The sequence below is a fragment of the Chelon labrosus genome (assembly GCF_963514085.1).
Source record: "Chelon labrosus genome assembly, chromosome: 21".
Classification (NCBI taxonomy): Eukaryota; Metazoa; Chordata; class Actinopteri; order Mugiliformes; family Mugilidae; genus Chelon; species Chelon labrosus.
The window spans coordinates 10,386,480-10,406,654 of NC_140354.1; the positions used below are offsets into that span (position 1 = coordinate 10,386,480).

The window sequence follows — 20,175 nt, forward strand, 5'->3', positions numbered from 1 at the left end:
GCTGGCGGATCAACCAGACAACATTGTTGAAGCAGCAGGAGACTTTAATCGTACCAACTTGAAGTCCGTCCGGCCCAAATTACACAAGCGTGTAAACTGCCCAACGAGAGAAGAAACGATCGAGTCAACTGCAACATCACACACGCCTACATAGCCAGTCCTCTGCCATATCTGGGATCATCGGTCTCTGTCCCCGATCCCATTATTCAAAGCACTCAGCTGTAGTCAGAGGCCATCAATAAGGACAGTCATAAAGTGGACTAAGGGAGCCACCTCAGCCCTGCTTTGAAGGTACAGACTGGGAAATTTTTCCTGAGGTGACACAACTGGAGGGACACACATTGGTTGTCCAATTTTTTTTTGCTGAGAATGTGTCCGTGACAAAAATGGTCAAAGTGCTCCCCAAACAAAAAACTGTGGTTCAACGACATTGTCAGGACCTTTCCCGGGACACAGGATTCAGTGTTTAGATGTGGGGATCTACATGGAAAAGCTTGAGGAAGGGCATTTGTGAGGACAAGTCTAGATACAGGCAGCTCATAGTGTCAGTAACAGCTTCAGATGCATCTGAAAAGGGATTAAGACTCTCTGAGAGTCTTACAAAGTCTTCCCACAGGCAGCAGACACCTTAAACTGCTTCTTTTCCATTTTGACCACCCAAACAGAGAGGCCAGCAAAAACCCCATGCTATAAGAGAAGGATGACCCCGTGTAGTTGGAACAACACTCTTGTGTTGTCAGATCCACACAAGTGAACACAAGGAAAGCCTCTTGCTACTACAGTTCCCACCTGCTTTAAGTGAACCATGATCACCCCAGTACCATAGAAAAGCCCAGTGAACTACCTTAATGACTATTGCCCAGTGGCTCCAACCCCCATCATTTTCAAATACCTCGAGGGACACATTCTCTACCACATTAAATCTGCGTGCCTGATGGTCTTGACCAACATCAGTTTGCATATCCAGCAAACAGATCAACAGAGGGTGCAGTCATTACAGCTCTTCCTGCAGCGCTTACACATTTGGACCAAGAAAACTCCTCTGTCTAAAGGCTGTTTGTGGATTTAAGCTCAGCTTTTAGATACTGGATTTCCTGAGTAACTGGCCCTGGACTGTCAGGATGGGAGACCCTACATCATCCTCTCTCACCTTGAACACCGGTGCACCTTAGGGATGTGTCCTTAGTCCTTGCCTAGGCTCCCTATTCAGCCATGTTTGCTCTGTTATTCATCCTTCTAACACCATCGTCAAATATGCTGATGACACCACTATAGTAGATTAGTGGACGGAAGTCCAGAATCTGATAGAATGGTGTTCTCACAATAACCTGGACCATAATATCACAAAAAACAGGGATACTATACAGGACTCCAGGAACTCAAAGTGCACTGACAACTCTGCCCTCCACCTACAAGGGGAGGGGGTAAAGAGGGAAGAAAACATTAAGTTTCTTTAAGTGAAGAGTATTAGTTTGGGTATACACATGGATTTTATTGACAATACAAAACTTAGAAGTACCTGAGATGATCCTCCTATTTTGTCTATCTGATCCACTTCTTGCTTCTACCTTATCTGAGAATGTACCCTTTGATAGTAGTGAATCAGCCTTTAAAACAGCCTGAGAGTGTAGCAGAATCTGTCACTGCTCATGATGTATAACTCCAGACTGCGTTCGCAACTCTACATTTCTTCTGGCCACTAATGAAATTAAATGAAGAGTGCCGTTTTGCAAAACCTGCCATACCTATCAGTTTGTTGGCAGACTGAACCAAGTGGTGCCTCGTGCTCGTTACGTTCTGTTGGTCAACCGCTGAAATGCGCCATTGTAGACTGTGTTGGTCCATTCCCCAAAGACCCAGTATGTTTTTGTTGACAAGTGTGTTGCCGTTCTTCCAAAAACTGTACAGATGAATCAGGGAAGTCATTTTCTCTCTAAAGTGTTTCTCATTCGGTGTCCAGTGCTTGTTATCTTGTGTGCACTTGAATGATGTCATCTATGCTAAGGAAATACCTTTACACAAGACACAGGCAAGGACTGCGGTTAAGGGTGTGCCTTTTGTCCACTTTGCCATGATGCAAAGTTAATATCTCTTGGATTCAGCCTGCCTGAACTTGTCTTTGGTCTTCCATCAGTATCCATAGCCCTTTGAAGTTGATGATTGTGCAGTTTGGTGTTTGGCCAAAAACTGCTATATTGAATTGTGTTTCATAGCGTAGACAGACATTGCATTGTACAACCTTGTTGGCAAGAGAAGACCTTTCCTTTTCACAAGACAACATGAATTACTAGTGTGATCAAGGTTTAGTTCTAATGCACCTGGTTCTGCTCATACTGATGTTTTTGAAGAGTCCCTGTACCCTGTATGGTAGACAGTAAAGTAACTACTGATTAAAAAATTACCATAACTGAGCACAGATGAACGACATGGTTATGTCACTTTAGTGTGGTTGAAACAACTCATCAGATCTCAAGACGAAGGGAAATAACTCCATAGACTGTTGTCTGAAGTGGAGACACGCATCTCTCCTACCTCAACTTATCCTGTTTGGTGTTGTACTGTTGTGTACTAATGTATGTGTACATATATTGGTGTTGGTACTGTAGTGTCACCACTAAGAGTGTGAGTTTAAATGTTTTTTGGGCATGGCTAATTAGTATTGGTGTTTTTGTAGGAGCTTCTGTGTGGTTTGCCTTCTTAAGCACAGCTGTGCAGCATTGCAGTCCCTTTTGTGCGGACTGGTGATTATAAACATGTCTCTTGAAAATGTCAAGTCTCTCCTCTGCAGCGCTCCTGTCCTGGGTGCTACTGACTCCTTCCAGCTATTCAAGCTAAAGGTTGATGCTAGTGCTTCTGGAGGAGGTGCTGTTCTGTGTTCAATAAGGTGAGGGAGACGTGGCCACTCTGAGCATTACCTCTCTGTGAATTTCAAACGCCGTCGACAGGTCTACTCAGATATCGAAAAGGAGACGTTGGCCGTTACCTTGCAACCTTGCAATTATGTTGGCTCCATTTCCTCTCCAGTAACTGTTTATTGATCACAACCCTCTTGTCCCTCTAGCCCAGATCTGCAACCACAACCAACGACTTGGGCCCTGTTGGTACAAGATGTTGGCATTGGGATCAAGTACAAGAGGGGAACAGATAGTGTCATGGCCAGCGCACTGCCTTGTTGGTGAGACCACCGTCAGTTTGTGTGACGGGACCCTCATTGGCCAAACGGTGGTTTGGTCTTACGGGAGAGGGTGTCATGTGCCATCAGTGTTTCTGCATGTGCTTTGTGTGTGTGCGGTGTTTTCTTTTCTCACCTGTGTACCACCATTCCCAGTTTCCTTGTTCTCAGCAGGTGATTGAATACATGTGGTTCCAACTGGCTTATCAATGGAAGAGAGTATAACTAGTGGGAGAGGAGGCAAATCCAAGGGTGTGATGTTGAGCAGCAGCATCAGGCTAACTGTGCTTCAACTTAGTAACTTACTCCCTACCTTTCAGTTTGTCGTGAAATTAATGTTATTTCGATAAGATCTTTGGCAGTTTGGTAACAGCTCAGCCTTCTGAACCATAGATTTCCGATGTTGGCCTACTACTACTACTACTATTAAATCAATCAAATGAATCACTTCCAATTACTCTGGTAATGTCTTTTTCTCAACGTGAATACATTGCACATTGCAATTTAATTCTGCCTTCCTTCACAATACTGCCAACATTTGGAGCAACCTGTCTCAGAATGGTGTCAGAAAACTATTTCATACCTTTGTTACCACAAGGCTAGACTATTTTAATTAATAATTCCATACTATCAGGATGTCCCAATGACTCCATCATGAAATAAGGTCATGTTTAACATAAAACATTGTTTCCAAAACATATAATTAAAATAAGACAGCTGGTCAGTAAAGATAGCAGCATGTTCATTAAATCAAAGTACAGTGTGTTGACAGTAAAACCTATTCTTGGGACCATGGAAACTCATTCATTTAAGTGACCTTTTATTTGACAGTCACATTTCTTTCTGGTCTCTTCCTATAATTGTAACATCTGGACTTCCACCTTTTCATCATCTACTCCTCACTACTGGTTCACTGGTCTTCTCTACATGTTGTTGAACGTTTCAGCTTTGGTACAAGAGCCTGCCTAATTCATTGTGCTCCCAGATGCGCATTTGGCGCACCTTGGAGCTCAAGAGTTTAATTTGGAGTGGCTCTGAAATCCATTGGAGGTTGATATGGAAAGAGCACCTGTTATCATCCATATGGAGCTAATATACCTTCAGTGCAATGGCACGCTCACGGCAATATCAGACTATGTGTCCATTGTACAGTTTCCACATGAAGTGATTCCGCAAGCTGTGCATGTTTGGGAACAAATATCTGTGTGAGAAACTTTTCTAGTCACCTCCTTCACTGAATTCCAAGACTTTCCGCATCACAGAACCAGTCCCAAAATATGAGTGAATTGAAAATCCAAGAAAATATGCCTTACATGACCCCCCGGAGTCTAGATGCTAGTGGTAGAGGTGAACAAGCTGACATTGTCAAGTGGCTGAAGGAGACCCCTGATGAAGACTCCTAGGATGACCATGGCGAGGTGGAGATAGGGAGGAGGAGGGTTGCGCAACGGACATCCTGCGGACAAAGTGACAGTGATTTTAAAGCACAAGGACAAAGGAATGATTAGCTGGAAGAAGGCTGGCGAATACTTCCATCGGATAAAAATAGTGACGTAGCAATTGAGGACAGATTGATTTTGACGGCATCGGAAAATGGAAGCGATAAGGAAGCAGAGCGCCAGCCCACATTCACAGATCATGAGGGGACAGATCTGCCTTACTGAACTTTTGCCTAATCTTCATTTCAATAAGTGTTGACCCATTTTGACCCTATACTTAAGCCCTAAGATTAGTATTACCTGGGGGCATCACGCCATTAGGAAATTTAACCCGTTTCATGTGTGTTGGGTGTGGCGACAGTTGCTTTTGCAGATTCAGGTTAATAATAAAAAAAATATATTCATTACATAAAATGATGATGATGGCGTGATAAGTCTCTATTGATTGTCTGCAGGAGAATTTATGGACTACATTACAATATTTAAATCAGCTCCACGGGACTAGTTATATCACAGGACCTCTGGAAAAATATGGTGTGTTATTTGTGTATAATTTTTACTTTACAGGTTACATACATAGGCGATTTGCACAGGATTAAGAGCACAGATGAACTCCACAATTACTACAAATTACAGTCCCCAGGTAATACTAGTCAGGCGCAAATAAGACTTTAGACACGGACATTTTGACGCCTGCTGTGATTGAATGACACGCCTGGTTTAACACAAACGTCAGTGTTTACCAGGGTTTTGTTCCCATACTTAACTGAACCTTAAGGATAGCGCTGTTTTTTTCATCGTAAATGTCCACTCGGCTACTTTAGACCTGCAAAATAGTAAATGCTGGGATTTTATAACTGCCAGTTCAATATTGTCAATTTGCAAGTAATGAATCTTTTTTTTTTTTTCTGTGCATTTGAAAGCCAGCTGCACGGTTTTTGAAATCGTTGCAGAATTGTTTCATATGATATGGATAGGAATCCCCTCTAACCCCCTTTTTTCCTTTGTGACGCAGACCTTTTGTGAAGATGCATTACCAGCAGATACAAAGACCTTAGGTTCGGGTCATATTTCTCTTTTACCCGATGGAGTTCCCTTCCATGATCATGCTGCTTTGTTTTCAGTTGATTTCAGCTGGTGCATTGACTACTTAAATTATAGAAGTAGGCTGTTTGTAAAAATGTTGTAGGCTGGGTTGTGGAGATGTCTTTTTTATGGCCACCTGCAGGTGTGTGCATGCCTGACTACGTTAGTGTACCTATGACAATATGATTTATGTCCCCACTACATGACTACATAACTACATGAGAGGATATAAATCACATTGTCATATTGTGTGGACTCGACTTCCTTTCACATTAACGTAAGTCCCTTTAATGTAACGTATTAAATTAAGAGTTTATGTAAGACACTGATATGGTTTGGTTATGTTAAGGTTATCGGGATTTTAGTTTTAGGTTAAGATTAAGGGTTAGGGTTAGTCTTAGGCAAGTAATGTGTTTGACCATAAGTGTCTAGAAAATGAATGTAAGTCGATGTAATATCCCCTGAAATTATGGCAGCAAATCTGCGAGTGTGAGTATCCAGGGCAGCTCCAGATAGCAGTGTTAAATTAGACCATGATAATAAGCTGTGGGACTTGATGTGCTACCCGAGGATCAGAAGTAGTCTTCATCTGACTGTTTTCAGACCTGACCTGACACTCCCTCGCCCCTCCCCCAACACGTACACACCAAGAGGCATTTTATCTAAATTCTATGTTACACACGTCTTCACAGCGGTGCTCACAGTCACTGAACGGTTCACATATTCCCTTGATTTCTGTACATACACCGTGTATTAAATGTCTCACTTCATTTTTTTCCAATACAGATGCATACAAAGATACGCCGTGTGTTCCTATCTCATTCCTTTTACACTGTCCGTCTTTGTCCGTCAATGCAATCAATGGGGTTGCAGCAATCAGGACATTTGGACAGAAATAACAGCATTCCTCCAATTTCCTCTGTGTGCTATTGGCGCCCCCTATCTGCAGCCCCTCGGCATCACCACATCTTTCCAAATACCGCAAAGGCTCAAATCCCTCCTTCCTCCTCCACTAATAATGGGTTGAACACGCTAGTTACAAAGGCTCAGAAAAATGTGGCTGTGCTGTTTCTTATGTTACTTGTGGGGAAAAAAAGGAGCACGCTTGAGGCGCAAAATATAACACCTTTTTTTTTTTTCTTCCCAATCTCTCTGCTTCTTTTTATGCAGTATGTGGCTTTTGGCTCACTCTTCTTCATCCTCCTCTCCATCTCCACCTTCTGCCTGGAGACCCACGAAGCCTTCAACACCATCTACAACAAAACTGAGAACGTCACTACTGACAATGTGACGCGTGAGGAGGTGAGTTTTGGTAAAATGGTGTGTTTGAGGCCATTCAGATGGGATTCACAGTGTGTCACTGGGGGAGAAGAAGTGGTTTTTAATATTACCTGCTCTTGTTAGTGATGTTCATGAATTAACTTTAATTAATAATAAATAACAATTTATTTATTTATTTTTTTTAATAATTGATCACGCCGAACAAAACAGTTTCATAGGGTAAAGGCTATTGCCTCGCATCTTCTGTGTCTTAGTCTAAAGGTCTCACTTGAACTCACTGCAAATATTACAGCCAGGGAACAAATTTGCCATCGATTCTCTACAAAGCCTTCAAAATGAACTTTTACGATTACACTTATTCGCCCAATTACATTTAAGCCCGTGAAAAGACAGGAAGTGTATAAAAAGGGGTTTAATTCCTACCTACACCTTTGCTTGAAGTAAATACCCTCAAATTAAAGACGTGAGTCTCCATTTTAGGCCCAGATTTATTGAATAATTCAATATCTACACTTATAATAATACAAAATTGTGTCAGTGTCAAAATATGTATGGACTGTATGAGCCGATATATATCTGCCATCCAAGTTTAGTCTTAATTGAATGTTAGGGTGAGATGAAAATCTTAAATCAGAAGAGCCTCCTTTGTTATTTGCTTGCTTTCGTCACTTTGTGCTGCCGAAAAGCTGCACACAAGTGTCCGACAATGCCGGACAAGGCTGCACAGAGACTCTTGAGATCACTTTTGCAGCCAAAAATAGAATATTTGTTGTGCTTTGGTTGTGGCTGCTGCCCTCTTTACGCTACACAATGGGCTTTGTATGATACAGTTATGTCAGGCTATTTTTATTCGCTGACACAGTTTTGTCTTCAACTAAATTATAGTTATAAAATAAATTTGGTCTTGACACCGAGGATTTATTTTTAAACGGAGGGTATTCAAATCCCATCTACAACTGAGGATGGCTTTAGAGATTACCTTCTTTAATATGAAGCCTTCTGTTTTTAAGAGACCAGAGGAAAATGGACATTGACAAAAGCTGCTTCGTGGATACGTGTGGAATATTGCTTTATTATTTTGTCAAAGGTCTGGAGTTGAATCTTTGTGGGGTTATCTTAGTTTGCTTTGTGAAACTGCTGAATTAAGTGGCTAAGACGAGATGTTGTTGAGCTAAAACTAATATGTGATGACGAAACGAGAGCCCTTTTCTGTTAAGGAGACGAGACGGGACTAGAATGTTATTTGGTATGTTAAGATGTTATGACGTACATGATATCTTCGTATGGGCTGAGGGTCTTTCAAAATGATGCCACAAAATTCACAAGCGGCTCTCGGTGTATGTGAACCGGCCATCCTTAGGCTAGAAAACAAAACAATCCATCAGAGGAACACTGAGAGTGACAAAATCGCAAAAAGTATTTTTTTCCGTTAATGAAATTAACACTGGTAGGGACTCACCAGTACGCAACAAGCATTGCCATTCCAGAGATTCTCCGAACCATTAATCAGACCAAAGTCACTCAGGTTTTTACACGTCCCCATACACTATGTCACACATTCAGCACAACTGTGGGAACCAGCTGTCCACTTAACATCTAACATGTCCTACGGGACTAAGCAAAACATTATATCCCCCCCACTTAACCCAGACAGTGAACCAATCCATATGGGTTCTTTGGAGATGCTAATAATAAAGAAAGACTCAAGCCATTCAGGACCAATTTCTTTATAGATTTTGTGTGACGTAATAGAGACAGATTAAAAAAGGAATGAAGACACACAGGCTAAGACATCCTGATAAGGAGTCCACAGGGTCCCTGTTGTGGGACTCCCTCCAAAAAAATGCTCAATCCAACATTTCCTGTGGTGCGACCCTCTTGTGCGAGGTAAAAGCTCCTGTCTAAAAATTTGTCTCTAGGCCTCAAGCCAAGATAACAATAACAGCACCACTGGGTTTTAACCTTGACAAAGCCCCCTAAACTCATGCTGTCTCATGCCCAAATTGTATGTCTTTTACTATCATTGTATTCCACTAGAGAAGCATGGGTTCAATTGCTTTTCCTTTTCTCAACCCTGATGGGTTTGTATCCAATGGCCTCTTTGTATTTTCTGGGGATTGTTGCTTCTCTTTACACTGCTTTGTTTTATCCAATGGCAGTGCTGAATGTATAAATAAATGAGTAAAGGCATGATAAAATCAAGTAACCGTTTATTTTTTCTTCTACTCTACAGATAGTGTATGAGGTGGTCACAGATGGCTGGCTGACATATGTGGAGGGTGTCTGTGTCATCTGGTTCACCATTGAGGTGTTGCTGCGCGTCATCTTCTGTCCCGACAAGGCAGAGTTCTTCCGCAGCACCCTCAACATCATAGACTTTGTGGCCATCGTGCCCTTTTACCTGGAGGTGGCGCTGAGCGGTCTCTCCTCCAAAACAGCCAAAGATGCGCTGAGCTTTCTGCGTGTGGTACGCTTCGTCCGCATCCTGCGTATATTCAAGCTTACCCGCCACTTTGTCGGTTTGCGGGTCTTGGGCCACACTCTACGGGCGAGCACCAACGAGTTCCTGCTGCTCATCATTTTCCTGGCACTGGGTGTCCTTATCTTTGCTACCATGATCTACTACGCCGAACGAATCGGTGCCGACCCAGATGATCCGACGGCCGCAGCCCACACCAATTTCAAGAACATCCCAATTGGCTTCTGGTGGGCCGTGGTGACCATGACAACACTGGGATATGGGGATATGTACCCTGAGACATGGTCGGGAATGCTGGTGGGTGCCCTCTGCGCCCTGGCGGGTGTGCTGACCATTGCTATGCCTGTGCCCGTGATTGTCAACAACTTCGGCATGTACTACTCCCTGGCCATGGCCAAGCAGAAGCTCCCCAAGAAGAGGAACAAACACATCCCAAGAGCGCCACAGCCGGGCAGCCCTAACTACTGCAAGCCAGATGCCCTTGCCATGGCAACTGCCTCACCGCACAGGTTGATGGGCAATGTGCTAGGGCCAGGCATGGTGGGATCTGGCAGCATAATGGGCACCGGAGACTGCCCACTGGCACAGGAAGAGATCATCGAGATCAACAGGGCAGGTGAGTAACTGAACAGGACTGAGTTCAGGCATGCGAAATGATCTTGAGACCCCATGATGTGTGTATATATAAGGGAAATAACAACCATGTTATTTTTCCAGAAAGAAAAGAAGCCTTAGTTGTTGGAACATTTTGACGGCAAAGTAAATTCATTTAATCAATTTAGAGTCAAACAACTTATCTATCTAAGGGGGAAAAAGCAAATCTCTATCTCCTCAAGAAAAGACTGAAATTGGTGGAGACTTTGGCTGGTATAACACTGGTGCATGGTTAATTTCCAAGGCTGTATGTGTTCGATGTAGCGTACCTTGCAGTTGCTCCATCTGTCCTAAGCCCCGTCAGTTTGTCCCAGCTCAGTTTCATTTACTTTACACATTTAGATACTTCCGTGGTTGTGCCACACAATGATTTACTTCCCAAAAGTAGCTTCGGTAACACATAAACCGGAGTCCACTCCAAGGATGAAGACTGACAGTTGTGCAGTATCAGTCGTGTCAGTGCTCTCATCCACAGCAAGGGAATATGCAGCGAAGTCTTTTCCCTTTCCCATCAGCTGCGTAAATCGGTGGCAAGCTCCCATACGCGATCAGCAACAGTTTTTCTGCTGAGGCTCACATTTAAAAAATGCTTACTTTTTGTCTGGACACATTACGGTGCACACTTTAATCATGCACTCCTTCACAAACTATCCCTCGGTTGGGACCATCCTCAGGATGATTTAGCTATTTCTTTGGCCACCACAACCAATCTAGCTCTGGCAGCAGCCTCACTCCGGGATTTCGCTTTTAGTCTGCTGTGACGGCAGACTAATTTTTAACTGTTAAGCTTTTGCTGACTGTCTAGATCCTTGTCCTGGTTTATTTTTGTTTGTCTCATCTTCCGCCACACACACCTATCTTAAAAAACCCTGTTTTTAGAGTCCACTTTTCATTTGCCCATTTCTTTTGCTGAGCTTGCTTAAATTTAATTAAAAGTGTCGGGCGTGGATGGCCGCTGACCTCTAATGACAGTGTCAATAGATCAGCAGTGAGGTGCAGCTGGGCTTGCAGGTATTGATGTGCCAGCTGTTGCAGTGCATTCTGGGATTTGTAGTATCTGTGGTGTGTGTATGTGCAATATACCAACGGTCAGAAATAGGCCAGGATTGATTTGATTCCCTTGAATTTGACATGTCTTTAGGGTATACGAAAATAACGTAGAAGAATGTAAAGATATTCAGAGAAATATAGTTCAGACAGAGATGAACAAAGGAGTCCTGACGTGTCTAGAGGACAAAATGAAAGTCTAGAGGGCCATAAAGAATACAGGAAGAGAAATGAGAGCATGTAAATGGCTTAAGGCCGTCAATTGTCCGAGAAAGATATGAAAGACTGTGATTGGCTTGAGGCCACTGAAGGCCGGGCCGAGATGAGCACCTCTCTGAAAGAGCGACCTGAGTACTGCTGCATTTGGGCAGCACTTGTCTGATGTACAGAGTAAACCAAGATGTATTTTTTGTTATGGTGCTGTGACTTAGTTTCATTCCCTATCATGTAGCTAATATTTTTGTAATGACACCAAATCCTAAAACCTTGAAACCATGATGACTGTGTTAAAAATATAGGGTATAAAGACATTTGTCTGAGCTTCAGAAATTTCGACATTCAATCACAAGGACAGAAACGAGACTCTGTGCGAACAGTAGTACTTGAACACTGCTGCCTTTGGGTCTAATTTTTTATAAATCAATTACAAAATTTGGGATGAATGGCTGGCACAGAAAATGTAATGTGAGCCTCGGGGTCAAAGAAACTGGAAAAAGAGTAAGAGTAACTCACTGCATCTTAAAAACCCACTGAAGGCCTCTAGGAACAAGCAATTTAATCAGGAACTGAAGGGGAACTTTTTTATCTGCAATTGTATTGCAAGAGAAGAGAAAACCTGAGTCCTGACATCTATCACTGAACTGAATACCTGGAATAAACTAAATGTTTAGGGGATTTATTTTTGTTAAATCTGAACAGTGACTTATGGAAGTACAAACAATTGAAAGGCAAATGGGAAGTGGCATGCTAACAGCATTATGCCTTTTCTCAATTTGCCATCATTCCCCGAAAATATTTAAAACTTATTTCCTAGTCCATGCCTCTCAGTGGCCAGACAAGACCCTCCTTCTGCCTCAGCTGGTTCAATATCCTCCGATGTCTTCTTTATTTTATGCACTGCAGTAAACATTTATTACCTCTAACTCCAACACAATTCACTCTCTTTCCCGATGTCAATGTCTGAAGTATACAAAGAAAACAAAAGGAAATTTCATTGGCGACTAGCGTTTTGAAAGCCCCAGAGGAATAAACCAAGCCTTACTCATATCTCTCCACAGAGTATATGTGTTAATATGGTTGACGTGTTCATCAAAATTGGCAAAACCTTCGCAGGGTTCCCCTCCAGGATTTAAATCATATGTGGGTCACTGTTCTCTAAAATGATGAATTGTAAAGGTTTGGTTAGTGGCTGATCAGCTGACACATCCTCTCCTCTCCAATCTGTGAATTGTCACCGTTCAAGCGTAGGCTAGCTCCTAGCAACGTTATTATATTCTGCTCATTTCTGGAAACATTTGAGGTGGTAAATATATAAGAAGGTTACCTACGTGACCCGAGACTGGTCCACTAGCGTCAGCAACCGTCAGCTGCAAAGGGATTTACATATATATATGGTGGTTAAAATATTGGTGAGGACGTAGTAGTTAGCTGGCTTCTGGTTCTTATCCTCTTATTTCTTTTCTTTGCCCTCATTGGAGTCGCTCTTCACCACCTCTGCTCTTATCTTTTTTTTTTTTGCTTTAATACTCTCAACCCTTTCTGCTACTATTACTGCCCCTCCCCCACTCTCAGTTTTCTCCTTAACAACCATTATTCTTCTTTTCCCCCTCAATCTCTCAACTTTCTCTACCTACATACCCCCAAAATGTATCATACTATCTATCGTTTTCACATTCTGTTTGTTGGCTTTTTTGCCCATTTCAAGCACCATTTAAAAATCATTTTTTAACATAATTCCTTTTATTTCTTTGCCTCTGCTGCTGTCTGACACACCCACCCGATGTCTCTGCCCCCATCCTTTCCCAGACTCCAAGCCAAACGGCGATGCAGCAGCCAATGCGGCGGCCCTGGCCAATGAGGACTGCCCGACCATCGACCAGGTCCTCGGGGATGAGCGTAGCCCAGCCACAGGGGGCCTTGGCTCCACCACCAGCCGCGAGCGCTACCCTCATGACCGGGCCTGCTTCCTGCTGAGTGCAGGGGAGTTCCAGCGCACAACGGACGGGAATGTTCGGAAAGGTAGGAAGGCGGAGCGGGGAGCAGGAGGAGGAGTGGGGGGCGGAGAGTGCTTGCATGATCTTTATGGATATGCACTCACATGTATTGTGTGTACTCCGCACATCAATCCACACAAAATAATAAGAATGCTCATGTTAACTATATAAAGATCCACTTTAAAGGTGCCAAAAAAATCATTTTAAACACAGGTGCATTCATTGTGCTAAGGGTTATCAACACAAATTCACTACCCCTCACATTACCTGTCACTCCCATACATCGTTTTAAGCTCAGCAGCATCAGCAGCACAAGAAGTCTTTCCTGTGGAACATGCAGCGTAACATACAATACCCATGTGCATTAAATGTCACTGATCAAATGATCCTGGTCATCCATGCTCCTGAATCATGTAGCTGTAGTTGAAGGAGACCCCTCCATGCATTTATCCTCCATCTGCGCTGCAGAGGGTGCTGCTGCGCCGTCATCTGCACTGATATCGATTATGCTGGATTTCCTGTGCTCGAACACAAAGGTATCCATGCACAGAGGTAACATGGAACATTACTCGAAGGACGACGCTGGTCTGCTGCGACACATTTCTCCATGTTAAAGTGCCTTGTGATTAAACAGCCAAACTGTGTCAATTTAACATGTCCCTGTCCTATTTGCTGTCACGTGTCATTTTTGATGCAGAGAGGTTTCAAGATGCGGACAAATGCAACACTTATGTTGTCCTGTTCTTTTGTTTTACTTTCAACAAATCCCATAAAAAACAAAGTAGACTAAAATAAATGATCTCATGGCCTAGTGGCAAAGAGATATTAGTTTTGTCTTCCTTGAGCACAGACTATGTATAAAGTCAAATTTACACGTTATCCATATTTATTTACTTTCTAAGCATTACGTGACAATGCTAGCAGCACCTGTCCCGGTTCAAAGCCTCCAAAACCAGAGGTTGAAGTGAGCTGAGCCCCAAGGTAGGATGCAGTAAAGGCAGAAGGCTGGAAACCAGAGCGGTCAGACACCTGCCAACAGATGTTTCCTAGGCTTGGGATCAGACCATCTCTGTAACCAACAGGACATTCGCTTGCTTGGAGGGCTGACACTGGAAGATCATGTGCAGCTCTAATGGGCTGATCATTAAACTTGAAGACCATATCGTGTCCCAGAAGTTATGACTTAGAGTCTAATGTTGATATTTGCGGCTCAGTAAATGTCAGGAGTTAAGTAAGAAGAAGCCAGTGGTCCAGTTTGTCTTTTCAGTCAGAAGAAGTCTTAGGATTCAATGTTTACATCAAGCTCAAGGTTGGTGGAACTTCAAAAAATGCCTCAGGGTTCCTCAGTTTGGAGGTGGCTTGACCTGTCCACATCTGGGTTACGCCTGCTTTAGGTAGGCATTGATTTGACGATTTCAGCTGATCATACTGCCAGATCCTAGACAGGATCTCAGTAGTCTCAGCCTGGACCCTCACCCAATCCCAAAGCACTGAAGTCTCAGGACTTTCTTTAGCCTTTTATACTTAGGATGGTTTTATTTTTCAGGACCACTCACACAGCATGCACTTCAGGGCGTCCTGTTTTTTATGTTTTTAGATTACTGTGGCCCAGACAGAGAAATCTTCCCTCAGCTCAGTGTTTTCTTGTCTTATTCAGTTTACAGCCAACAGCATTCTCACTCAAAAGTAAGATTTAATCATGTGCAATCATGTCAATCTACAGTTATATAATGAAAGAGGTGTCCATCTTGAATTTGAGAGTGCTCACGTACAAACTGGAGGAAGGGTTTATGAACTACAACCACTGTCCCCTTTGTTTTAAGGACTCAAAAGTGGTCAGACTCTTTATTAGTTTTTCATAAGTGAAGCAGTTCAAAGTTCATTTGCATTTGGAAAGCGTTCCTGTTAACTCACAGCACGTGTTCAAGGTAACGCTGCAAGTGAAACAGGCCATCCTAGGGCTGGATAGACAAGACAAATCCATCAGAGAGCTATCTGAGTTATTCTGAGAAAATAAAAAAAGAAGGATGCACCGGTGCACTCTGCAACTTAAGAAGGCCTGCATGCTCACAGGAGACAACATGTTCTTTAGGCTTTATGGGCTAAATAACAGAAACACTTTTAATTCAATCCAGTTTAACAACACCACAAACCTCACCATTCTTATTAAACAGTCATGAAGGGGGATTAGGGCAGGACTCTTACATTAGAATGTATCTGAGTGTATATGGGACATCATCTAAATGAACAACATTGTGTTTATGCGGTAATGAAAGAATGTGTTGCCCATTGTGATCCACAACACTGTGAGTTGTTGATTTTTACAGTTTCTGGATCTTGAGTCTTGGAAATTCATTCTTTGTTTTCATCTTTTCATGGGATTTGTTGATAGTAAGAAAAATATAGGGAGTCGTTCAGCATTGTGGTAACAAACTGAAGCACATTTAAGTCTGTGTTTGACCATGTTGTTTTGAAATGAAACGATTCATGTGTAAATTTGCAGTTTTAAAGAGAAAAAAAAAAACAAAACCTGACCTGACATGTCTCATGATGACTGTCGCCGTGTCCTCAGTCATCAAATCACTCTTCTGCATCGGTTGGTCTCTTCCTCGCTCTGCCACTCTAGTATAGTGCGCTATTTTTTGCTTTTCTACTCTGCAGTTCATTAACTTTTCATTCTTTTTCACTCTCCTCCCCACACTCCATTCTTTCCTATTTCTGCTCATGTCTGCTTTTCGTTCACCTCCTGACATTCCACTTGTTTTTACTCAGCCTCGCTCTATCCTTGCCTGTATATCCCTCTCTCTCATTAGCAAAGTGCAAAGCGACGCCATCCCCCATCACCCCATCCCCAACCATCCATCATCCATCAATCCATCCATCCATCCATCCATAACCCCTGACCTTTAACCTCTTTCACACTACACTACACACTCCACATACAACGTTTCCCCTGACTCTCACACAAATAGGCACAAACTTGTGTTTCTTTCCATTGACATACTGTGTTCCCTAACCCCTTCCTTACCCCAACCATCTCAAGTAAGTGCCCAACCCTAACGCAATTGTAACATTTACCCTAAAACCAAGCATTAACTGGTTTTAACCCCAGAAAAATGACCCCACAACGTGAATATTCTGCAAGAACAGAACTCACAACTTAATAAAAACAAGACTACACACACAAACACACACCAGCATAGACACCCATACATGCAGAAGGCTCAGAGTCCAGTAGTGTGACATCCTTTCTGCTGGAGAGTCCTCTGCCGCAGCACCACAGAGGTGACACTTCCACACAATGCATTAATTATAATCAATAACAGAATCTCAACTCAGCTGCACTGAACTGGTCAACTGTCTGTGTAAACAAAATATTTGATCACCGGCACGTTAGATTAGATTAGATTCAACCTGAATAGACACGATCAGACCAGATTAAATGACGGTGGATTATACTACTTTTCTGGATTCATTTTAGATTAGGTTAAATTAGACTGGCCTGGATTAAAGAAGACTAAACTAGATTAGTTTATATCAGAACTCATTAGATCGGTTTGATTCAGTTCAGTTCAATTCAATTCAATTCACATAACACCAATAACAGGCCAGAACTCGGAGCCGGAAACCAATCAAGCACTCAGGTGACGGCTGGAAAAACCTTGAGCAGAACATCCTGCTGCAGAACATCCTTTCATGCTTGAATTGGTTTTTCAGCATCACTTTTAGGCAGAATGTTCCTAATTATGACAATGTTGCACAGGTGAAAGAAGGTAGTCCACGTCACGTTCAATTCAAATTTATTGACGTGGCATCATTAACACACAGAAGACAGGGTCTGAAGGTACTAAGGCAGTGGTGGCAATGAAAAACTCAAAAAAATAGGACGACTTGAGCAGATCCCAGCCAACAAGGGCACATGATACTAGGTGATGCGCAATACATGGGAGGTTGATGATGCATAAAACAAATGGATAGAGCCAGCATTCAAAATATACGTTGTACTAAAGCTTACAGGGTAGACAGTCTGCTCATACGGTTGCTATTATAAGAATAAACAAGAGCACAGGTGTGTAAAACTATGTCAGTAACAATAATAGTTATAATACAGGTGGGTTAGCTGGCATGATTTATGAATATGTCAGGTAAAATGCACAGATCCCAGGGTTATGCATAACATTAAGGTAGGAACTGATAACTTTAAGTAATTAATACTGAGCGGGCTGGTGGTGCCATTACTATGGATGAGAAACGTGCAGCTCTGCATATCAAGAACATGCAGCTGCAGGCAAGCGTGAAAGGGTAAGGGGTGCAGGGGAGATAGATTAGCAACAAGTTTTTGTAGACTTTTTGTAGATTTACAGGAAGATTGGATATCGATCTATAGTTGACTAAGGCCCTGTTTATCCGCCATGGGCAATCCGATTGCAAGATACCAGCTTTTGGTATGTGTGTTCACACCTAGAATTAAAATTCATCTCCAGATACGATCTTAGTTTTACACTCCTTTAACAAAGGAAAATAAAGACAAAGGTGATTGTTGAGGAAATAGTAACTTAACTCCACACAGCTCCTTATACATCAACATGATCACATCAATTATTAACCGCATGTTGCTACATTACACACCAATCAGCCACAACATTAAAACCACTGACAGGAGAAGTAAATAACATCTTGTGACAATACAATGTTCTGCTGGGAAACTTTTGGACCTGGCATTTGTGTGGCTGTTACTTAGACATGTACCACCCACCTAGACCAGACCAGGAACCCACATCACATAGCAATGACACTCCTTGATGGCAGCAGCCATGCCCAGCAGGATGCAGCCAGACATAAATATGGTTTAGGAGCAACTCAAAAAACACAGCACAAGGTGTTGACCTGGCCTCCAAATTTCCTTGATCCCTAACTGATCAAGTATTTGTGGGATGCACTGGAACAAGCCTGATCCACAGAGGCCCCTCTCCTCAACCCATAGGACCCAAAGGCCCCCACTAACAAAATTCTGTTGCCAGACACCACAGGACACCCTCAGAAGGCCCATGTCCATTCTCTGATGAGTCGCAACTGTTTTGGAGGCACAAGGGAGACCTACACAATATTAGGAAGGTGGTCATAATGTTATGTCTGATCGGTGTATAATGATAGGCACACAGGATACTCATTTTAAATACTTTTAATTGTTAATTCTTGTTTAGATTGATTTCTTATTTAGTTAGTTAACAGCAACAAGAACATACTATTTTAATCAGGACCTTCTAGAGCAAATGGTTTCTACCACTATGTCTGGAGTGTTCACACGTGTGTCATTGTGTGAAAACTGAAAACATTGCCGAATTATGCAGCCCATCACCTGCTTTATGAGGCCTTCATCTAGAGTTCATCAAGTCTACAGCTCTCAGGGTGTCTTTGCTCTCCAAGCGCGGTTGTCTCCAGTGTTTTCACTTCCTATGGGAAGCACATAAGTAAAGACTAATCTTTTTGCCAGAGAGAGATCATCTTCTGTGAGAAACTGAGAGAGACAGCCCAAACACATTATTAGTTTTACTGTAGCTTTTGTCTATACTGAATGGGCTGCAATCAACATCTCTCCCAGCCCCCACAGGAATAGCTTCAACCCCTAACCCTAACTCTCCCAAGTGCCATCTCTTGGTAAAACACTGCCATTGAATAAATGCCCAGTAAAATCTAGAAACATGTCCGGGGAAGCTGGTTGCTGGGAACTGGCTGGCAACCAGGTGGTAGCCAGAAGGCTTCTGGCTGTCTGCAATAATTCTGAGTGGCCATATCTGTATAGAGTAGCCATTCCAGCACAGTGAATTGTGTGAGGTTGTGAGATGTGTTAGAAAAATTTCAATCAGGACAGTGCACCGGTGAAGGTTTCCAGCAGTCATAGACTTATTTTTATGCATATTCTGTTGGATCTTAGTCACTGATAAGTATTTTACTACAAAGTCAGGAATGTGCAATTGAGATGAGGGGAAATGTAAAAAGCTAAATCTAATTTGTCAGATAGATTTAAATTTAATCAGGTTAATTATGATCCTTCTACATACAAAAAAGTTAGTCTTGGAGTTCCACAAGGTTCTGTGCTAGGGCCGTTGGTAATATTATTAGGAAGTGTTTACATACACTTCTATTTCTATGCAGGTGACACCAATTTTGATTTATCTGTGACTCCAGATGAAAGCAATTTATCAAACATCGAACATGTCTCGTAGACGTAAAGGATTTGATGAATTACAGCCTTCTACTTCTAAACTTAGACAATACTTTATTAGTCATTGTATTTTGTCCTAAACACATCAGAAACACATATCTAATCATAGAGGCACTCTGGTTGACATTACCTTGACCTTTAGTCCTACTATGAAGAACCTTGCAGCTATTTTTGATCAGGACATGTCCTTTAACACACGCATCAACAAAAGCCTTTAGGACTGCTTCCTTTCACCTGTGCAATGTTATAAAAGTTGAGGACATCCTGTCTCAAAGTAATTCTGAAAAAGTAGTTCATGCATTTGTAAGTTTTAGGCTGGACTACTGTAAATTCTTGATATGAAATCAATTTAAATCCTCCACATGTCCCAAAATACCGCAACGAGAGCTGTTGTGGCTTCTTTGTGTTGGGTCTCTGCTAGAGATTTTAGGTTCTGTAAAGCATCTTGAGACACTTTTGCTATTGGTGTGATATAAAATTGACTTGAATTGAACTGAATTGAAAATAAATTTAAACTAAAAATTTCCTCTCTCCCACTGAAGGTTTATTAGAATACATCGCTCAACTTGGTATCACTC

General features: G+C 42.3%; 1 protein-coding gene across 3 annotated transcripts in view; it reads left to right on the plus strand.

The window, feature by feature from the left end:
* Positions 1-20,175, plus strand: part of LOC311506565 (voltage-gated potassium channel KCNC1-like) — a gene marked incomplete at both ends in the record, with an annotated part of 49,214 nt that overhangs the window by 9,007 nt on the left and 20,032 nt on the right. For all 3 annotated transcript variants that reach the window (XM_084570566.1, XM_084570565.1, XM_084570564.1), the window contains 3 exons: positions 6,868-6,999; positions 9,212-10,073; positions 13,184-13,396. In XM_084570566.1, the coding sequence (XP_084426692.1) occupies positions 6,868-6,999; positions 9,212-10,073; positions 13,184-13,396 (1,207 nt within the window). The remainder of the gene's footprint in view (positions 1-6,867; positions 7,000-9,211; positions 10,074-13,183; positions 13,397-20,175) is intronic.